Genomic DNA, 18,278 nt, shown 5'->3' with positions numbered 1-18,278 from the left:
CTTAGGCGTTCAGTTTGGTGTTAAACTGAAACGTGAACAGTGTGCCACTATAACGTAGCAGCACGGTAGTTTACTTTCACCTGGATCATTTTGTACATACGCTATTGTAAATACCTGTTCTTATGTCACTGTTTAAGCTCAAACCTTTTCAGTCATCAGTGGCACCTCAAATGAAAGGAACGTCTGAACGCTTTATTTGTATTTCAACCTCTGAATGTGGAATTCTTAAAAACTTGATTCAAAGACAGTACACGTTACTGATAATTAAACGGTTTAAGAATTTCCTAAAACTACCCAAACACTTACTTGGAACCACGTTATTAGATTTCAAATGAATTTCAGTGCATACAGGTCAAATGTGACCTGCAACAGCCTAAATGCACAACAATCTATAGCATCTCTGCAAATGTTTGAATAAACGTCATCACATTTTGGGCACAATTGTTCTATCAAATATCAAATTCAACCAAAGCTGTAAGTAAAGGTGAAACTTTGGTCATTTTAAGATTCTCTTTGCACAGAGTAACATGTAAGTGGTAAATGATAAAGGAATATCAGGTATATGGTTCTTTTTCTTGTTGAGATCAAAGCTGTACGTGCCCATTGGTACACACATTCATACAGAATAGTAATAATAATCAAGTACATTAGACTAAACATGAACAACTGAAGTTTCATGTTGTGGGAGCTACACACGAGGAGCCAAACCTGTGTCTTTGTGGCTGAGAGATGAGTGCTCCGCCAACTGAAGATCGTATTGCTGTGTGTTGAAATTATGCTATGATTTAAAAGTAGGGTTTCTTTTTGGTTAAAGTATCTTTTTGACAGTTCACTCGAAGGCAGAACTGTCGCGCCTTTGTTGCACGCCAATGTGTGTAACTACAGAGGCAGCACGAAGGGTTGCGGTGGTGGGGTCGATGCGCCATTGATACGCCTCTGAGTTAGTGACAGAACCCGTTTTCACTCAGTTGAGTCCGCCATGCCTCCGTTTGGCCTTTGTGAATGACCAAAGAGGAACACTGAAGGTTTAACAAGGGCGTTGCCCCCCCCCCCCACTGGTAAAGCTCAACTGCTGTTTTAAAAAGGGTTGCGAATGCAGAAACTGAATCTTGTGACCAACACAGATCCAAAAGTGCTCCTCTCAAAAAAAGAAGATGGCAAAGACAGAAAAACAACCAGGGAAAATATTCAAAATGGACTATCTTGGGAAAAAGAACGAGTAAATTCGTTGTGTTGCATTTATTTAACTTTTTGGGGTGGGGGCCTATCCCAGGTCACAGGGCTGACAGAGACAAATAACCATCCATGCCCTCACTCTAGTTTGTGAGTGTGTTTTTATGTTATTTTATCTTTTGTCTTCAAGTAGACAAGAATAAATAAACAGGGTTATGGGGACCTGTGACAGAACATAAAGTGGGACAGGGCCCCCTTGCCCCCCACTTCTACAACCCGTGATTCAGTATATTTCAAGGGACACTTTGTTCATGCTGTCTAGAGAAGCTGGAGATCAAACCACTGACTGTTTCATTGGTAGACAACCTGCGCTACCTCCTGAGAGTTTACATAACTAATGCAAAGGGTTATAAATGTCTCCCTGACATGATCACCGATGTTATCTGCGGAAGTTCAGTCGGTTCAGTTCGATCAGACGAATACAATTGCAGCATCTGCCAGAAAACAACTTGCATGAATTTAAACTGAAGATCACAGAGGGAAACAAAACGCTTGGCCTTGAATTCCTACAGGAAGTATATCGGAAGTCTTGAGTTTTGAAGTACAGAACAAACTACAGTGTCGACACTCGCCGTGATAGTATTCTAAAAGAAAAGGGGGAAAAAAAGTTTAGTATCGGTTGTTATCCACAATCATATGCTCCTATTAATCTGGCTCCATGTTCATCTGTATGGCAGAATTTTGCTAAAGCATAGCACGAAGGTAGCGGTCATTTACTCCCATCACTGGGACTGGTACACCCCCCCCCTCCCCCTAATCACATACTTTACATAATAACTGTTTGTGTGAATGAAATAAAAAAAATACTTTATTTATCCCAAAGGGGAATTATATATGAAATGTCAGACATAATTAACTGCCTGCACATCCGGACTAAACTTTCCAACTTTTTTAACAATTCCATATGATTCAATGTGTCCCCTTGAATCAATTCAGAATGTCTTTGATCTTTTTCTCCGTGCAGAGATTCTTAACTACTAGAGTAGCAACCAGTGAGAAGGTGGCGACCAAAGTCAGAACAGTTCTCATGGCTTTGAACCAGGCTGGGTAGCCAGGCAGCAAGGTCAGGTCGTAATGCAGTGACAGACCCAGTCCCATGATAACGACAAGGGCTCCTTCAGTAAAATTGTCCCTGCAGAGCAGCGCCAACCAGGCAATAAGTGACGGCACCACACTGTTGCCCAAGTTCATCCAGTCTGGCGGTGCAGGGCTACCAGGAGGGATGGCAAACCCCCAGCGAGCACCTCCAAGGAAAGACACTATAGTGGCTCCATACACCATTTGAGCGTACGCTACTTCAGGGTAGAAGGATTGGGTGGCAGCCATCAGGAGAGGGGCAGACAGGAAGGGGATGAGCCCAGAGAAGCCAAGGTACAGAGCTGGTTTGGGTGCCTGGGTGAGCGTCTTCATGCTGAAACCTTCTTTGCCGTTGACCCTCTCTGTGGTGTCTCGTGAATCTCCGTGGCAGGGACGTGAGGCATGCCAGCTTACAGGCCTGATGCCCAACAGTCTGTCGACGGAAGTGGCTCTGCGTGTCGTCCACACAGAGGAGGTTTGAGAGTGAAAATGCAGCTGAACTTTCGTTGTGAACTTTGGTGCCCTTATTAACTCTTGGATACATCTCCACACTGGAACCTGAGACCATAACAGACATAGAAAAGTGTTGATATCATTACTTTTTACACATTCCTTAAATAACAGCACTATTTCATTATTGAGTAAGGGGTCTTCATCAACTATTCATTCGATTTTTTTTATTCTTACCCCAGATAACAACCGTCGTCCGGAGGCAAATCTTAACATTTTCAATCTGCAAAAGATACGACATCAGTTAGTCACAATGATAAAAACAGTCTCAACAACAGCACTTTTGTCTTCTAGCTAAATGGCCACACCAAGCTAAAGATGTTCATAACAGCTAGCATTCAGTGTTCTCTCAACCTGATGCAACAAGAAGCTACGCCGGTGAAACAACCCTTGGAATAAACCCAAATTAAAGTGTTTAAGTTACCTAAATGTTACACTTCAACCCTTTTCACCAAGTGGTTTGTGCGCCCAGACACGACCAAATAAACTCGAGGTTAACGTGAAGTAGCTAAACTAGAGGTCGTTTGCGTGCTGCCATTGGATCGGTGCTTGATTTAAATCCCTGTCTTCTTGTGCTCGACGGGACCGATTCGGCTCTCGACTGGTCTGGCTGCCGATGGTGGGGACGTACTATGTGGTATTCAAAGTCGCAAATTTCCACTAGAGGTATTATCAGCACTATGTTCTTCGAATGTTTCGAAATAATTCCACGCACAAAACTTTGTAGTTTCAGACATAGATTTATCCCTACATCTTTATAAAGATACATTTTTAAAGCTATACTGGTCAGGCAGTTCGGGTTAAAAACACGGTGGAGCTTCACTAAGTTGCATAATTACGAGAGATCTTGAATGTAGCTCCATTTAGTCTGTTCGAATCCCTCAGTGCCAGCGCCAGTGGTAAGCGCACTTAAACCCAAACAAACATCGACAGTCCTTTTATTGGAGAAGTTTATACTTGTGAAGAGGAATAGTTCCGTTAGTGTCTGCAGACTTTATATGTATCTGAATCATTCTCTATCTGGGACTATCTTGCTTTCAAGAAGGTACGCGGTATTGTCATGAAACAGTGCAAGTTAGCTCGCTAGCACTTAGCGAGCTGATAAATGTGTGCTACCGCTGCTAAGGTAGCCATTTTGAAACAGTGTTGTTCCAGCTAAGCCAGGTCTGTTTACCTCTTTTGTATGTCTGTGGCAGCTGCTTAAATAGATGGTATGAGTATATTTTAACGGGATGAATAAGTTTTTACTAGGCTAAACCTGCTAACTGCACGAACTCATTTCAAATACTTAACAGGTTTTTTGGGGCGACTTAACAGGCTAAGTAACGCCAGTTCTCGGCTAACAATTTGCTAAGCTAACGTGAACCCTGGTTAACTGCACAGAGTTTGCTAGCAGGGGAGTTGGGACATATTTGACAGCGTTGTTATTTATTGATTTATGTTAACTAATTAAACAATACTACGACTACTTTACGTCTTAGATTATTGTGATGCACTTTAAACCATATTATTTTGCTAGTTCGCTTGGGGAAACGTGCGTGTGACGTTAACTGTGTTGAATTGGTTTGCTGCAGTGTTTGTAGGCAGGCATGTGGGTTTCTCTTACTTTATGCTCATTTTAAGTAGGCTACTCTCATACGTAACTGTGTCCGTATCGTCGTTATAGACGTGAACATTGTTTCAAATAAGTGAATGTTTGCTCTGCACGTTGTAGCCCGTGTCCAACTCATTGATGATGAGCTGTTACGTAACATAGTTCACTGAGACTACGTTAGCCAGTCAGTGGTCGCAGTGAGATCTTGCATTATTGCGCTGGTCTAATCCTATAACATAACGTTTTGTTTTAAGAATCGTCGACGGGGATCATAACCTCGGTTGAGTCTGATATAACAGACGCGAATGGGCCTGTTGAGACGCACAGCAATCTGATGAGAAGTGCTGAAGAAGATCGTGTTCGTGTTGTTTTTTTTGTGTTGGGATAAATATTTCACGACTCATTTTCACGAAGACACCATCTTTCAATGTGAAATGGACCTGACTCGCGTATTACTCAGTCGTGATCTTCTCCCTATACCTTCCACTTGATGTCATTAGTATAAAAAAATCCGGTTCTTCTGTATGCATTGGATGTCTCGTTATTTTGGGGTCTAACACAAGAATTCAGTGAAAGAGCAGTACTTTTCACAGCATGACAAATGCTTTAGCTGCAGAGATATGAAGCAAAATGTAGGTTTCAACTTGATTCTCTGTCAAAAAGTTCAATTTATCCTCAGTAATGCCGGGGTGTTGGTCAAACTTCATAGTGATACAGCTGTACATACCTCTACAGGTGGTATTATGTAGTGCTGTTACAAGTAGTGGTTATTCAAATGTAAAGTGCATGTATTGTTTTCTTGGAATAATTATTCCAAAAGCATTTTAGTTTTGCTGTCAACCTAAACAAGTTCATGTATCTTTCTTAAATCAATTGCACACAAAGCTGAGCAGGTTTGTGTGTGGAAAGTTGGATTTATTGCTGAACTGTTGTAAACAATGTTATTTTTTCTTTTTTAATTCTAAGGGAGTTTTAAATATGTTTTTTTTTTTTTTTTTTCAGCTAGATTCTGAGATAAATGTCCCGATAGAAGCCTAATTTTGTTTTTGTTTGTTGCAGATCCAGTCTGTTTCTGTGCAGATAACCTGTGAACCATCAGCAAGAAAACTAAAACCTGCACTGGAAAAAAATAACGCATTCAAAGAAGGAAAGAAAGACCCCTTTTACAAATTTTGGATGCACGCTGTTATTCCGAGTAAATCATTTTTCTTCCCGATCAAAAAAAGGAGTTGACTGAGCCGACTTCACCGTTTGTGTTGGACAAGTTTAGTTGTCGCTAAAGGACACTCATGAAGGCCTTTTTGACTTTTGACCTCTCATATCTATGAAATCAGAGCTGTATCCTCCATCCGCTTCAGTTAGAAAGCTTCAGCTAAATAAATGGGCAACTTACAAATGTGATTGTAAAATTCATAAAGACAGAGCCGGCATTATGATGCATCATTCAGCAGCATCTCTATTTCACTAACCCAAACTGAAAATGACAGCGATGTAACATAGGGCTTTATCTCCTTCATTGTCATGTGACTTTGAACCTTAGCTCATTATTTTCTTCAAACTAAGACAGTCTTTTTCACCAGTTTAATGAGGTGAGCAGTGGTTTTCAGTGACCTCCATTGCCAATAAGACTGTCTCTGAATTCATTTTTCTTTTTTTTTTTTTGCATGTGTTTGAGTGGATCGTAAAATGATTCGGTAAAAGGTGAATCGACTCAAAAGCATACTGGCACACAGTGTGGCAGGACAACACCAGTCTCTGTTCCTCCATCTGGTGTCAAAGTGGAACTGCTTCACAACTGCTGTCCATGTTTCAGGGCAGACAGTTTTCACAGACTTTTTCCTGATATTAAAGATAAGACAGGTTGGCATTTCATCACCACTAGGGACAAATCACCTGTTGCATCAATTCATTTTGCCAATCAGCATCAAGTCCAAACTGGTTTTGAGTCTTATTCATGACAATAAGGGCAAATGCTTGCAAAACATCACAGGATTTAACCTGCCAGAAGGGAGAATAAAAAGTGACCCTGATTAGAAACGGTAGAATTCTTCAGAGACGTGACCGGCAGAAGAACTATTTGGATTCTGGTTCAAGGAGGCAAATCTGTCCCGCGTAGACCTTTTGTGCTTCAGCTTCAGAAATCTCCTTCCTGCTTGGCCAGCTTTCTGGATAACCATTCCAGATCATTCCTGCAACCTTTCTGACTCATTTCCAAGTGTTTCACCCTGGACGAAGGGATCTGCCTCTGGAGAAAGGGGCTGCACTGTCCTGGTGGAGGTGGACTGGGGTTTTTTGGTGTACTGCTCCCCGTCTGTCAGTGCACGAACTCTGTGATCAGTGCCAACAGGCCTGAGGAACCAAGCCCAGCCAGACAGGGAGAGGAGGCAGAGGACTTCAGAGCCAAAGACTCTGGGGTAATTTTCAAGTTTCATCTTATTGACTCATATAGGACAGACATGCTCAGCTCTGCTCTGCTCAGGAGCTTTTTGTCAACATTATGTGGGTAGAGATACTGATTTGCTACCATTAATATACAGTAAAGAGGGGTCCTAAAGTTGGATAATACATTTCGATCAAGTCAGTTAGCTATTTCAATCATATTGCATAGTGTTATGCGAGAGAATACTTGTATTATGCTACACGAGTTGTTTTCCACCCATACTGTCAACCAGCTATCAGCTTCACAGGCACAGCTGCAGTAAGTGGAGCTTTGTTGTTTTCTGCTAAGAATAGGATTTGTTATTGGCTTGTCTTTTGGGAGATCATCATGCAGAAAAATAGATGTCATAAAATGAGAAAGAGATGGGAATGAAAAGACTTTGATTCCCTGTTTAAAAACGTACGTTTTTTTGGTTTTTACTTGTGGGATCTAAATATTAAAATTCTCTTTGTTGTTCTCTATTGTTTTTGTCAGATCCTGGCCATGAGGTTTGATGCCTCGATCCACTGACCGGAAACACTGGACCTAAATGGCGCAGCATGACTTTGTCCCTGCCTGGCTTAACTTCTCCACGCCCCAGCCTGCCAAGGTAGAGGTGTGTGAACTGTCCTCATGTTCTTGTTATTGTTACCTCACTTGGACGTTTTGCTGGTGTAATCACTGACCTTGTCAGGACCAGAAGAATTTATGTGCTTGTTCATAATGTGGCAGAATGTTATTTGTGGGGTCCTAGTTGGGGATAAGTTTTGAATTGAGGTTAAGATGAGGTTCGGGTAGGATTTGAGTGAGGCTTTGCACAATGAATGGAGGTCAATGTAATGTAGCTGCCTAACCTTGTGTGTGTGTGTGTGTGTGTGTGTGTGTGTGTGTTATGTATGTACACATTATGTAGGAATGTAAGGGAAGTTTGTGAGATCGCCAAAACTTGAAAATGCATCTTACTGTCACAGCTGAAACGCCTTTTACTGAGCTATCTGTACACTTGAGTGAGTGAGTGAGTGTGTGTGCGGTTGTATATCATGGTGGAGACAAAAAAAAAAACCTGATGGCACACCAAATTATGGGGATTTCCTGTAATTGTGGAATTCAAATTGCAGTCCCAAGTGATCTTTGAGGGTTGAGACTTGGTTTTAGGGTTGGAATCAGGTTCCGTGTATGTGTGTGTAGTCTGTGCCAACTTGCCCTCGGGGACAGACAGCGCTGTCATTGGATGGTTCAGTAGAAGGTCAACAAGATAGTTGGTACCTTATGTTGTTGTTGTTGCTATAAAATCACATTCAAAGAAGAACTGTTGTATTTGTTACCTTAAAATGAGTGATTGGTGTATACACACCCCTTTGTCTATCACGCTCATAAAATCTTGGCAACATTTGTCATTAGTGTTTTTTTTAAGTCTTTATGAAACGACAATTATTACAGAACAGACTTACTTAATAGGCATTAATAAGTTCATAAGAGAAAATATGAGCAGAGACACTGGCTATGCTCTCACTTTTATGTTCACCAAGCAGATTTTTCTGCAGTTCAAAAACACCACAGCCTTTTTGCCTCAACAGGCAACTATGAAGAGTGCAGAATTGCACCATTACAATAGAAACGTAAACAATTTACAGAAAATAAACTGAGACTGACTCAGCTGACCTTCAGTAGCCTGGTCTCAACTTTAACCTTCCTCCTGATCGGCATGAGCTGGGAGTGAGTGTTGCAGAAGCAGTTCTCATTAGATTTGGACTCTTTTAAGATTACTTTCTTTGCTGTTTTCTTTAGTTTTAAAGTCTGAACCCATGCTCTGCTGCCACATTGGTGATGGTGTTGTCGAATCACTTCTCTCAGTGAAGTGATCAGGAGTCAACAAGACTTCCAGTCTCAGCAAGTACTGACTTCATTGTGAGGGAATCCCGCAGCATGTGCTCTCTCTCTTCTCTGACCCTCAGCCTTCAGAGACTTACTCCTCACCCCCAGCTCGCAGCTCTTCAAAGCACTGTCAGCACCCAGATAGGGACATGCATTGTTTGTGGGGTGATATAGGCGCCTGATCAATGGTGCAAGTGGAGCGACCGCATTGTCATTATTTAAAGAGGGGGTGCAAACGTGTGTTTCTGTTACCCCACTTTTTGTATTCTGGTATTCTTACAGTAAAATCCCCAAAAAATGCCAATACATTGAATTGGCCTTTAAACTTCTCATCATATGAATGATAATTACTACTGAAAACAAGCAAACCAAAAAAATCACTCACCAGACCAACACCACTTTCAGTTGGTTCAGTCCTACATGTCGGGTCGCCGCGGGCTGGTTTGGCTGTCAGTTTTTTCCCAAAGGGGACCCAGTTTAACGTTTCCGGGTAAGGAAAGTGCCATGAAACCCAGCTGTAACCACTAACTGTATCAAAATGGACTAGTGCGTGTGAAAATAACCCATGCGGCCCACTCACTCTTTTCAAATGATAAATTAGCTAAAAGTAGGAGCGTCCTGTTGCCAAAACGCAGTCGCACAAAATGCAAAGCAGTATCACCAAATTGATCGGCCACTCGCTGGGAATGTCAAGCTACCATCAAAACCACAATGTTGAATTTATTCCTTATTCATGATTCAGCGTGCATGTGGGAGTAATGACTTGTAAAAACAATCCTGTCAAGCTTTTGACATCGCAGGGTAAAAATTGCTTTTGTGGACTCTGGCTGTATTATTTGGCCACCCGACCCATCACAGATGGAGCGTGCTGAAGCAGGACAGATGTTGGGCTCGATGCTCCGGCCACCCACACCGTCCCCCTGCTGCAGTGCAGGATCTGTTGTCGTTTTACGCCGTCCTCTACAGTAGAGCTCTGCCTGCCGACGAGCACGATGTGGCGGCTTACATTGCAAGACCTGCTCCCCACAGTCAAACCACCCGTCCTAGGCTTTGCTTTCCACTGGACGCCTGCACCCCCGACATCCTGCTCCAAGGGCTCCACAGACTTGACATCTGTGTGTGTGCATTGAGGCCAGGTGCAGGGTCCCCATTCTGTTACTCCTGGTCCTTTCCCACCCCTCCAAACCTTAATCTCAATACGGTGCGGGTGTCGTCGCAGGGTAGTCATCCCTGATTGGCTGTGCATCCCCTGTACAAGCGCACCTGCTCAGTAAAAATGGCTTATTTAGATCTTTTATGTAATAGTTTGTAAATGTTCTATCGGTGCGGTTCTTCAATTTGCCCGCTGCAACGATAAAACAGTCGTACTGTATGCCGTTTTCCCCACAGCTGTCACACACTACATTGTATCCCTGACCTATTATGACGTTGATCACGCTGTCGGGCAGCAGGATCCAATATCACGCTGTAGGAAGTTCAGTTCCTGCGCTACTGTCGTGTCGAGATGCGAACTTTGGTTGGCTCAGCTGGATATGAAATGCACAAGAAGGCAAAACTGTACCCAGCTTTTTATACCTTTAATCCAGGTTTTGTTTGTTTTTCTTTATGTGCGGTTGCTTACGTAAGACCCCACCACTTTAAAGGAAAAAAATGACAATTATTGTAATGATGATGGCCTGATGTGTTAGATTTATAGCACTTTTAAGGTGCCAGAGCGTTGCATATGGGCCATGATTCGCAAACACTGCAGATTATGCTTGATTACTCTAATAAATATGGTCAGGTTCTTCCTTCTTTTTTTTTTCCCCCAAAGGAAAAGTCTGACATCATTTGTGTCCTTTCTGTCAATCATCACTTTTTAAAGATCAAATGTTTCCTTTTGCACATAGTTCGGATGATCTTTAATTTCTCTTGTAAAGATAGAAGTTCTTTTGTATTTACAAAAGTTAATGAAGGACAGGAATTATGGCTGACTTTTCTGGCTGTTTCCCCTTTAGTATCCCCGCTCTGTAATGAACAGAATGTGTTAAAACAAGCTGGATCTCTCAGTCTGACAGTGTAACGGTAATCAAAATTTAATCTCTTTCAGATAATTCAGTCTGTTTCTTTTCAATCAGGTCCAAACAGCGCAGGAAGGTTTTCTTCTGTTGAGTCTACCGTTTCTTTTTGTCAGGACGTTTCAGTTCGTGTTATCACTCACACAAAAGGGAGGCCGTGTCCAATCAACTCAAGACAAATAGCTGAGTCAATCAAGATTTATTGAAGTGTGACTGTTGAACCGCGGCATTGTGAAATCTTTTCAGCAGACCATGGCCAGCTGGAAAGCAAGTCTGGCTGAATATCTGTTGCAAACTTGCAAAGGAAGCCAAATTGGCTTTTTGGTTTTGTTCGCACACTCGTTTTTGTGGAAAATGTCTATTTAATGCTTTCAGTCCTCAAAGGCCACCTGCTTGAGAAAGACCAGGGTTATTTTGATGATTGACATTACTGTGATACCGATCTAATTCAGGGGTCTCTAACAGAGATCCATATAGAGCATTTCAAATCGATTAAAACAGGAAGTTGTGTCACTAATTGGCCTGTCTGTGAAATCTGTGAGAACACAAGTATAAAGTAACTGTCATGTTGACACATGAATTGACCTCAGTGCCAGTTGTTTTGACAGATAAGTCTGGATTTACCTGTCTGTTTTAGAGCTACAGTTTCTGCTCTTTTGGTAGGTTTTTGTCTCGGAAGCTATTCAAGTTCCTCCCTGTTGCCCCGCAGGCGATGGGCTGAAAACTGTAACTTGATCTGACCTCTGATCCTCAGAAAATGATTCAGATATCTGATCACTTTCAAACTGAAACTATTGAGACTTTGTTTTGCTACAATTTCCTTCCCTAAAAATAGTTCCTCATTTTAACTTGGTTATTTAGGAATTGCAGGAAAAGAAATGAAACTAAAGTATAGGGAGTAATTCTACTAATCTTAGCTCTGACCCAAGGATGAAAATAAAGTTGGGGCCACCAGAATGTCCTGAAAAGTTGTCCAACAGTAATTGCTGTTCTGTTTTATAGTTCTTAGTCCTCTTTGTCAGTTTGCCCTGGAAGATGGGCATCTATATGATTTTCCATCCCCTCTGTGTAGCCATAAAACTTCCTCTCTTGACTAACATCCCCTTTCTGTCCTCCCGCAGTCCCCTGCTGCCAATTTTGACAAACAAGGTGAGCCTCACCATCACAGAGACGGCAGAACTGCTGTGAGCCGCCGCCGCCACAACTCCTCTGATGGTTTCTTCAACAACGGCTCCCTGCGAGCTCCAGCAGGTAACCGTCCCGATAAGTGCACCTCATCTTGTCCAGTATCCCACTTTTAGCAGAGGGTTTGACTGTGTGAAAGGGACAGAACAAGGAGGAGATGAGGAAAAAGGAGAAACCTCGTCGAACCGTGTCGGTGAATAAATATACTAGTTTCATGGAGCTTCTTTCATCACGTTGTACACTACGGGTGGTAGGGATTTAGTTTTCCACCATGTGAAGTACCACCTCCACTTACGCGGAATGTTTTACAGACCATCATTGTGGCACCACCTGCACCCTTCTGACATGTCATCTTGATGCTACATCAGCTTGAGGAAAGCTGTAGGGGATTCTTGACATGTGTTTGTCTTTTTTTTGCCACAGTAAAGATGGTATAAAAGTGTAAAGGCCTCAGTATGCTTCTCCGTTGCTATCCGTCAGCTCTCCGTCCTTTCGAAGTTCTCCATCGGGCTGTCGGATACGCAAGGCAATTTACCTCCCGATCAGTAGGCGTCGCTACATTAGACGACCTAATCTCGCGACGTCTGTAGTGAAAGTCGTTGATTGATTGTTTACCTTCCGGCTCTGTTCCACTCCTCACAGTGAACGATGGCGACCGAGAGAGAAAGACTGTTGTTGGAGTTGGAGCTTATTGATATTGAGATGCAAATAATTTTGACCAAATGTTGACCGGCACACAGTAAACTCTTTCCAAAATGGCGGTGTTGTTGTTCTGAGAGGAAGGAGCTAAACCGGAAAAGGGATTCAGGAAATGATGTTGTTAGCCGACCAATCACAACCCTGCGGTCTCCGTCGCCTCGGCGTATAGATGGAATTTTGGTCAACGCACGCAAGCGACGGAGAGCGTCTCCGGGAGGGTCTCCGTTGACAGAGAGGGGTCTCCGTTGACAGAGAGGGGTCTCCGTTGACAGAGAGGGGTCTCCGTTGACAGAGAGGGGTCTCTGTTGACGGAGAGGGCTCTCCGTAGGCGACCATAAATCAGCCTGAAGCTTACTTGGAAAACTAGTTTGGTAGCCGTTGATTTCGAGTGAGAGTCGCTGTACTTTCTGAACACGAGACCACTGGTGCATATTTAATGGAATATGCTGTGTTCACTCGGAACCTCAACTGAAATGGTACCAAACAAGCATCTTCATCAGTTACATGGTACTACCTACGACAGAAAACAAAAACGTGTCGCATACCTTACCGAACACCATTAACGTAGAGCAGTGAAGGCTCACAGAAGTTGGAGAAATAAGGTGGTGAAGAGGTGTGGTCAGGTGCTGTGCTGGGAATTGTGCAGGTCTGGAAAACTGTACGGATTAACAGGAATGAATCCCGCCCTGACAGATGCAACAAAGCCAGTGGAAAGGTGAGGGACATGCCACCCAAGTGGCATTTGTAGAAATGAACTGAGCCCAGCTCAAATCAGAGAGCATAACTTCAAACACTTGAATGGTCCCTTTAGCTCCCTTTTCTTAGGATTTCAGGTTAAGTATCATTCAAACATCAGTTCCCCAGTCAGAGTAAAATGACCTGCATCATTGCATCTGCTAGTCTTATATTATGACAGCATACCTCTACTGAAGGAGGGTATAATACAAGTTCCTGATGTGGATAACACATCATTTAGGCCACGTGCTGAGATGTGTTGGAGGCAGCAGAGTCACAGCAACACTGTTGCCCCCTCAGCTCCTTAGTCATCATGCTGAGTTGCAGTTGCTGTGGACTTGTGTTTTTTGTTTTATCTCACATTTCTGTTCAGTTTTGTTCCCTTGTCTGTAATGTTGTTCAACTCAGTGAATCGCCATAAAGATGGTTACAGAGATGTTTTCTTCCTAGACTTCTAAATGTGTATCGTGTGTTTGCATATTGACGTAGATGTTAAATGATAGCTAATAATAACAACAACCACCTAATTATTTCCAAACAGCAACACCATTTCATCAAAAGCCTAAAGTCGGTTGTACCTCATGAGTCATCAAGGATCAGAGCAAGGCTTTTATCAGAAAGTCACCTTTTTATTGCCATTTGGCTTGCTTATAACGAAACGACTGTACGCTCTTCCGAAGGTGATGGATGGCAGCCGCCCTCGCTGCTACTGAGGCATGACTCGGTGGACTCGGGGGTGGCCAAAGGGGGACACGGCGGGCTGGCAGGAAGCTCTTGTTGGAAGGATACACCGAGCTGGCACGGTGCTCCGCGGAGTGCCCAGGACAGCCACCACCACCAGGGACGCCATCCCAAGCGGGGAGGAGGCGACAGGGACAGGCAGGGGGGGCACAGGCAGCGCAACGGTAACTTCCATCCTCGCAAGGGTACCTCGTATCAGGACAAGTTTCCCAACGAGGAACGCAAAGACGTCAAGGACGACAAGCTAAAGTTTGTGGAAGAGGACTTTGTGAGTAGAGGACCCTGTTTTGTTGGAAAGATTTTAGAATTCCCGTTTTACTGAATAGAATAGAAAAATACTTTATTCATCCCCCAATGGGGGAAATTCAAATTAGTCAAGTAGCTCAAAAAAATTATTAATATTTACAATGATAGTATATTGACAACAACAATAATAATAATACCAATTCTAATAAAAATACTACTACTAACTAATAATAATAATAATAAATGACTAAATAATAAAAAAAGATTGCTCATGTTAAAGGGGAACTCCGGGGCATTTGAAGCGCGTTTCCATTGCTAGAGGTTGTCAAATACTGATAGTAGGACACAGAGAGGTGCAAATCGGCGCTCCCTGTGTGGAGATGCGCTGTTTGCGCAGCCTGTCATGCGAGGCTAATACGTGGTGGCTAAGGGGCAACTGCTAACCCTTCCACGTAAAACAACAACTTGCACACTGCAGAAACATCACACCACTTTATAACCCATCCGACAATAAAGTCACAAGCCTTACCATCAAAACCATATGCATGGTTCTCACATTACTGGCATGGGGACGTTACAAAACAACTTTATAAACAGCATGTCACTTACCGGCTGGTTGTAGGCTCGCGCATGTGAAAGCCCAAAAGAGTCAATGGACGATACAAAACAATTATATTCTCTAGAAAAACTGCGTTCAAGTATTTAAAACATTACAACAATATTACTGGGCATGTATTGTTGTAATGTTTTAAATACTTGAATGCAGTTTTTCTAGAGAAGATAATTGCTTTGTATATGGGATTATCGTCCATCGACTCTTTTGGGCTTTCACATGCGCGAGCGTACAACTAACCGGTGAGTTACATGCTGTTTATAAAGTTGTTTTGTAACGTCCCCATGCCAGTAATGTGAGAACCATGCATATGGTTTTGATGGTCAGGCTTGTGACTTTATTGTCGGATGATTTATAAAGTGGTGTGACGTTTCTGCAGTGTGCAAGTTGTTGTTTTACGTGGAAGGGTTAGCAGTTGCCCCTTAGCCACCACGTATTAGCCTCGCATGACACGCTGTGAAAACAGCGCGATCTCCACACAGGGAGCGCAGATTTGCACCTCTCTGTGTCCTACTATCAGTATTTGACAACCTCTAGCAATGGAAACGCGCTTCAAATGCCCCGGAGTTCCCCTTTAATAAGATGATGATGAAGATATCACCTTCACTTAACTATAAGGCCTATTCACGTGAGCAACATTTGTTCTTTTATTCGATGGCAGCACGACTTGGATCTGTGAACTTCTGTTGTAAACCAAAGTATTATGTCTTTTTAGCCTTCCCTCAACCCTGAAACAACTGGAAAGCCTGGGACTCAGATGCGAACAGTCGCTCCGCATGCTGGGGTGTGGGGTGAGAGCCTGCAGTCCACTTGAATAAAAAATGAAAAATCCTGATGGCTTATCTTATGGTTAATACATTATTTTACATGCCATCGTCACCTCTAACATTTCCTCATCGACTGTCCTGCGTATGTTCCAGAAAACCCCCCCAGTGGCAAACCGATGGTATCCAAAATGCTGGTTATCAAGAAGGTTTCCAAGGAGGACACGAGCACAGCCTTCTCTGCGGGGTTTGCCACTGCCGGCGCCTTGCCCACCAACGGCAGCAAAGCTCCCATCACGGGCTCCAGCGTCTACAAGAACCTGGTCCCAAAGCCTGCTGTGGCCCCCACCAAAGTATTAATGAGCCGAGTAACCCGAGCAAATGTGTTTGAATGCCATGCCGAGCTTTGCATTTGTCAGCACAAGTTATGCGTTTTGTCAGACTGTAACAGACGCCCGTCCTTCTCCTCCAGAGCACCCAGTGGAAATCCAGTGGTAGAGAGATCACAAAGTCTGGCCTTCACGTGTCGGGCCGAGATTCAGTCTTCACCAGCCCCGTCTCTGCAGCCAAACCCAGCACCCCAGTCAGTGCACCACAGCACAACACCCAAAAAGAGGTGAGGAAGGACGCTTCCGGCTTCATGTTCACCATGAACATTTAGGAGTAACCCAACTCGTCTCCAAAAAGTTTATTTTTTTTAAATGTATCCATTTCACACATTCCCGCCTGAAGACCTCATCTGATGAAAGATTCATGTTGAGATTTTTTTTTCCTTCTTCTTTATTTCCTCCTTCCCACGGCTGATCCGGGCAGCACCCTTCCAGCACGACTCCTCCCATTGATATTGCTCCGTCAAGGCTGAAGCTGATGCGCCGTGGTCCGGACCGGAAGAGCGAGTTTCTGCGAGCTCTGAAGGACGAGGGCACCGGAGAGCTGATGACGAGCAGCAGCCCAGGAACGTCAGGAGAGGTAGGCAGAAGCGTGGTTTACTTCCTGAAACGCCGTTTCAGGTGGCGACGACGGGCCTCGAGATTCTGTTTGAGTGGGTGAGTGTGTGTCTTTTCTAACTGTGTGAATTTTCTCAGGGTGAGAGCAGCACCCCAGAGCCCAAAGCCTACAGCGAGGAAGTCTGCCATGAGAATGGTCTGTCCTACTCCCTCAGTGACTCAGACACCGAACACTTGTCCAGCTCCCTGGAGGCAGAGCACAGGTGAGACTCCCGGCAGTTTGTGTGTGACACACACACAAGCACACGCAGTCAACTGAGCAGGGAACCATTGTGCTTACTTAGGTTGCTGAAGGCCATGGGCTGGCAGGAGTACCCAGAAAATGACGACAACTTCCTGCCTCTGACAGAGGACGAGCTGAGAGAGTTCCAGACTAAAACTGAACAGGTGAGGTCCCGGAGCAGAGCCTTCAATGGCTCCATCCTGGAGGCTCCCTTCACGTTTACATGAGGAGATGGTGATTGTATACACGTTGTTCACGCTTGTTCGTGTCCTTTGACCAGCTGAAAAAGAACGGCATGCAAAGGAATGGGGTTCTCCCGAGGACACGGGGCGTGACCCTCCACTTCACCCCCTGGAGGAGTGTGGCGGAGGCGCACGTCGAGGAGGGCTCCGAGTCCGAAACCAGTAGCAGCAGCCAGACCTCTGACGATGAGGACTGCATCAAATCCTAACGTGGCTTTATGGAACAAAAAAAGAATACACAACAGCCAACACCACATCCCAGCAAGCAAATCCCCCTCTTCCTCTCATCTTTGTTTTTAGAGCACCATTTTGAATTATTATTTTTTTTTTTTTTCAATTAGTTCTTTTTTGTTTTTTCATTCTCATTCTTGCACAAGGGAAAAACCAATCATATCCCAGTGAAGGGGGAGATTCCTGCTCTGCCAGACGTCATTTTCCCTGCGTTTCCTCCTTCACTGCAGTCCCTGACCTCTGACCCCCACCTACCCTCTTCCTTTCTCTTCCTCGCTTTGTGGAACTGAAGTGTTCATCAAGAAAAGAAGGGCAATGAATGCACACTTGATTCTGCTTTAAACAGACTAACTCATTTCATTGATGATGCTGATGACACATTATTAATGATATTAATAAAAAATTGGTTCCTGACAAGCTGATATGTTTCAATATGAATCTGGCTACTGTGGTGTTTTCTGTTTTCAGTCGGTTTTGTATTATAGTGCTCCGCCTTGTTGGAGAACAGCATAGAACATCGTTTAACTCGCTCTTTTTAACCGACTTCCATGAAGCTACATTTTCTACATTGTGTATCCATTAAACAGCCTCACTTTGAGATAGTTTGGAACAAAACGAGATCTGTGTGAGCACAAAAGTACTTCTCGTTTTACCTTTGCTAACCTCTAATCCAGATTTAACAAGTTAAAATACTTCAAATAACCAAAGTTTACTAAAAACTGCAAAGCAGACACTTTCATCCGAAGCAGCTCAGTATTCTGGGCTGAAAAGTTGGAGGTCAAACTGATGATTTCCCACTTTAAAGATGGTGAATCCTAAATGTTGAG

At 43.5% G+C, this 18,278-nt stretch overlaps 2 protein-coding genes across 5 annotated transcripts; one reads left to right on the top strand and one right to left on the bottom strand.

The window, feature by feature from the left end:
* Window positions 1-1,224: 1,224 nt before the first annotated feature.
* Window positions 1,225-3,405, bottom strand: LOC142399351 (transmembrane protein 69-like). The gene is made up of 3 exons (XM_075483970.1): window positions 3,245-3,405; window positions 2,998-3,043; window positions 1,225-2,868 (listed from the first exon to the last, which is right to left on the bottom strand). The coding sequence occupies exons 2-3, from the start codon at window positions 3,034-3,036 to the stop codon at window positions 2,161-2,163; spliced, it is 747 nt and encodes a 248-aa protein (XP_075340085.1). The 5' UTR covers window positions 3,037-3,043; window positions 3,245-3,405; the 3' UTR covers window positions 1,225-2,160.
* A 283-nt stretch (window positions 3,406-3,688) lies between these two features.
* Window positions 3,689-17,889, top strand: gpbp1l1 (GC-rich promoter binding protein 1-like 1). Of its 4 annotated transcripts, none has more exons than XM_075483969.1 (12): window positions 3,689-3,865; window positions 5,474-6,828; window positions 7,329-7,443; window positions 11,887-12,016; window positions 14,065-14,393; window positions 15,700-15,775; window positions 15,905-16,101; window positions 16,221-16,364; window positions 16,562-16,717; window positions 16,834-16,958; window positions 17,040-17,142; window positions 17,259-17,889. In XM_075483969.1, exons 3-12 carry the CDS (start codon window positions 7,384-7,386, stop codon window positions 17,427-17,429), a joined length of 1,491 nt encoding a protein of 496 aa, XP_075340084.1. In that variant the 5' UTR covers window positions 3,689-3,865; window positions 5,474-6,828; window positions 7,329-7,383; the 3' UTR covers window positions 17,430-17,889. The 4 variants fall into 4 exon arrangements, with proteins under 4 accessions (XP_075340084.1, XP_075340081.1, XP_075340083.1 ...); XM_075483966.1 differs by having other exon boundaries at window positions 7,329-7,449; XM_075483968.1 differs by having other exon boundaries at window positions 3,699-3,719; window positions 7,329-7,449.
* The last annotated feature ends 389 nt before the right edge of the window (window positions 17,890-18,278 follow it).

Source organism: Odontesthes bonariensis, chromosome 14 (genome assembly GCF_027942865.1).
Source record: "Odontesthes bonariensis isolate fOdoBon6 chromosome 14, fOdoBon6.hap1, whole genome shotgun sequence".
In the NCBI taxonomy this organism is placed as follows: domain Eukaryota; kingdom Metazoa; phylum Chordata; class Actinopteri; order Atheriniformes; family Atherinopsidae; genus Odontesthes; species Odontesthes bonariensis.
Note: the sequence above shows the minus strand (reverse complement) of the source record. Positions and strands in the feature narration are given on the sequence as shown.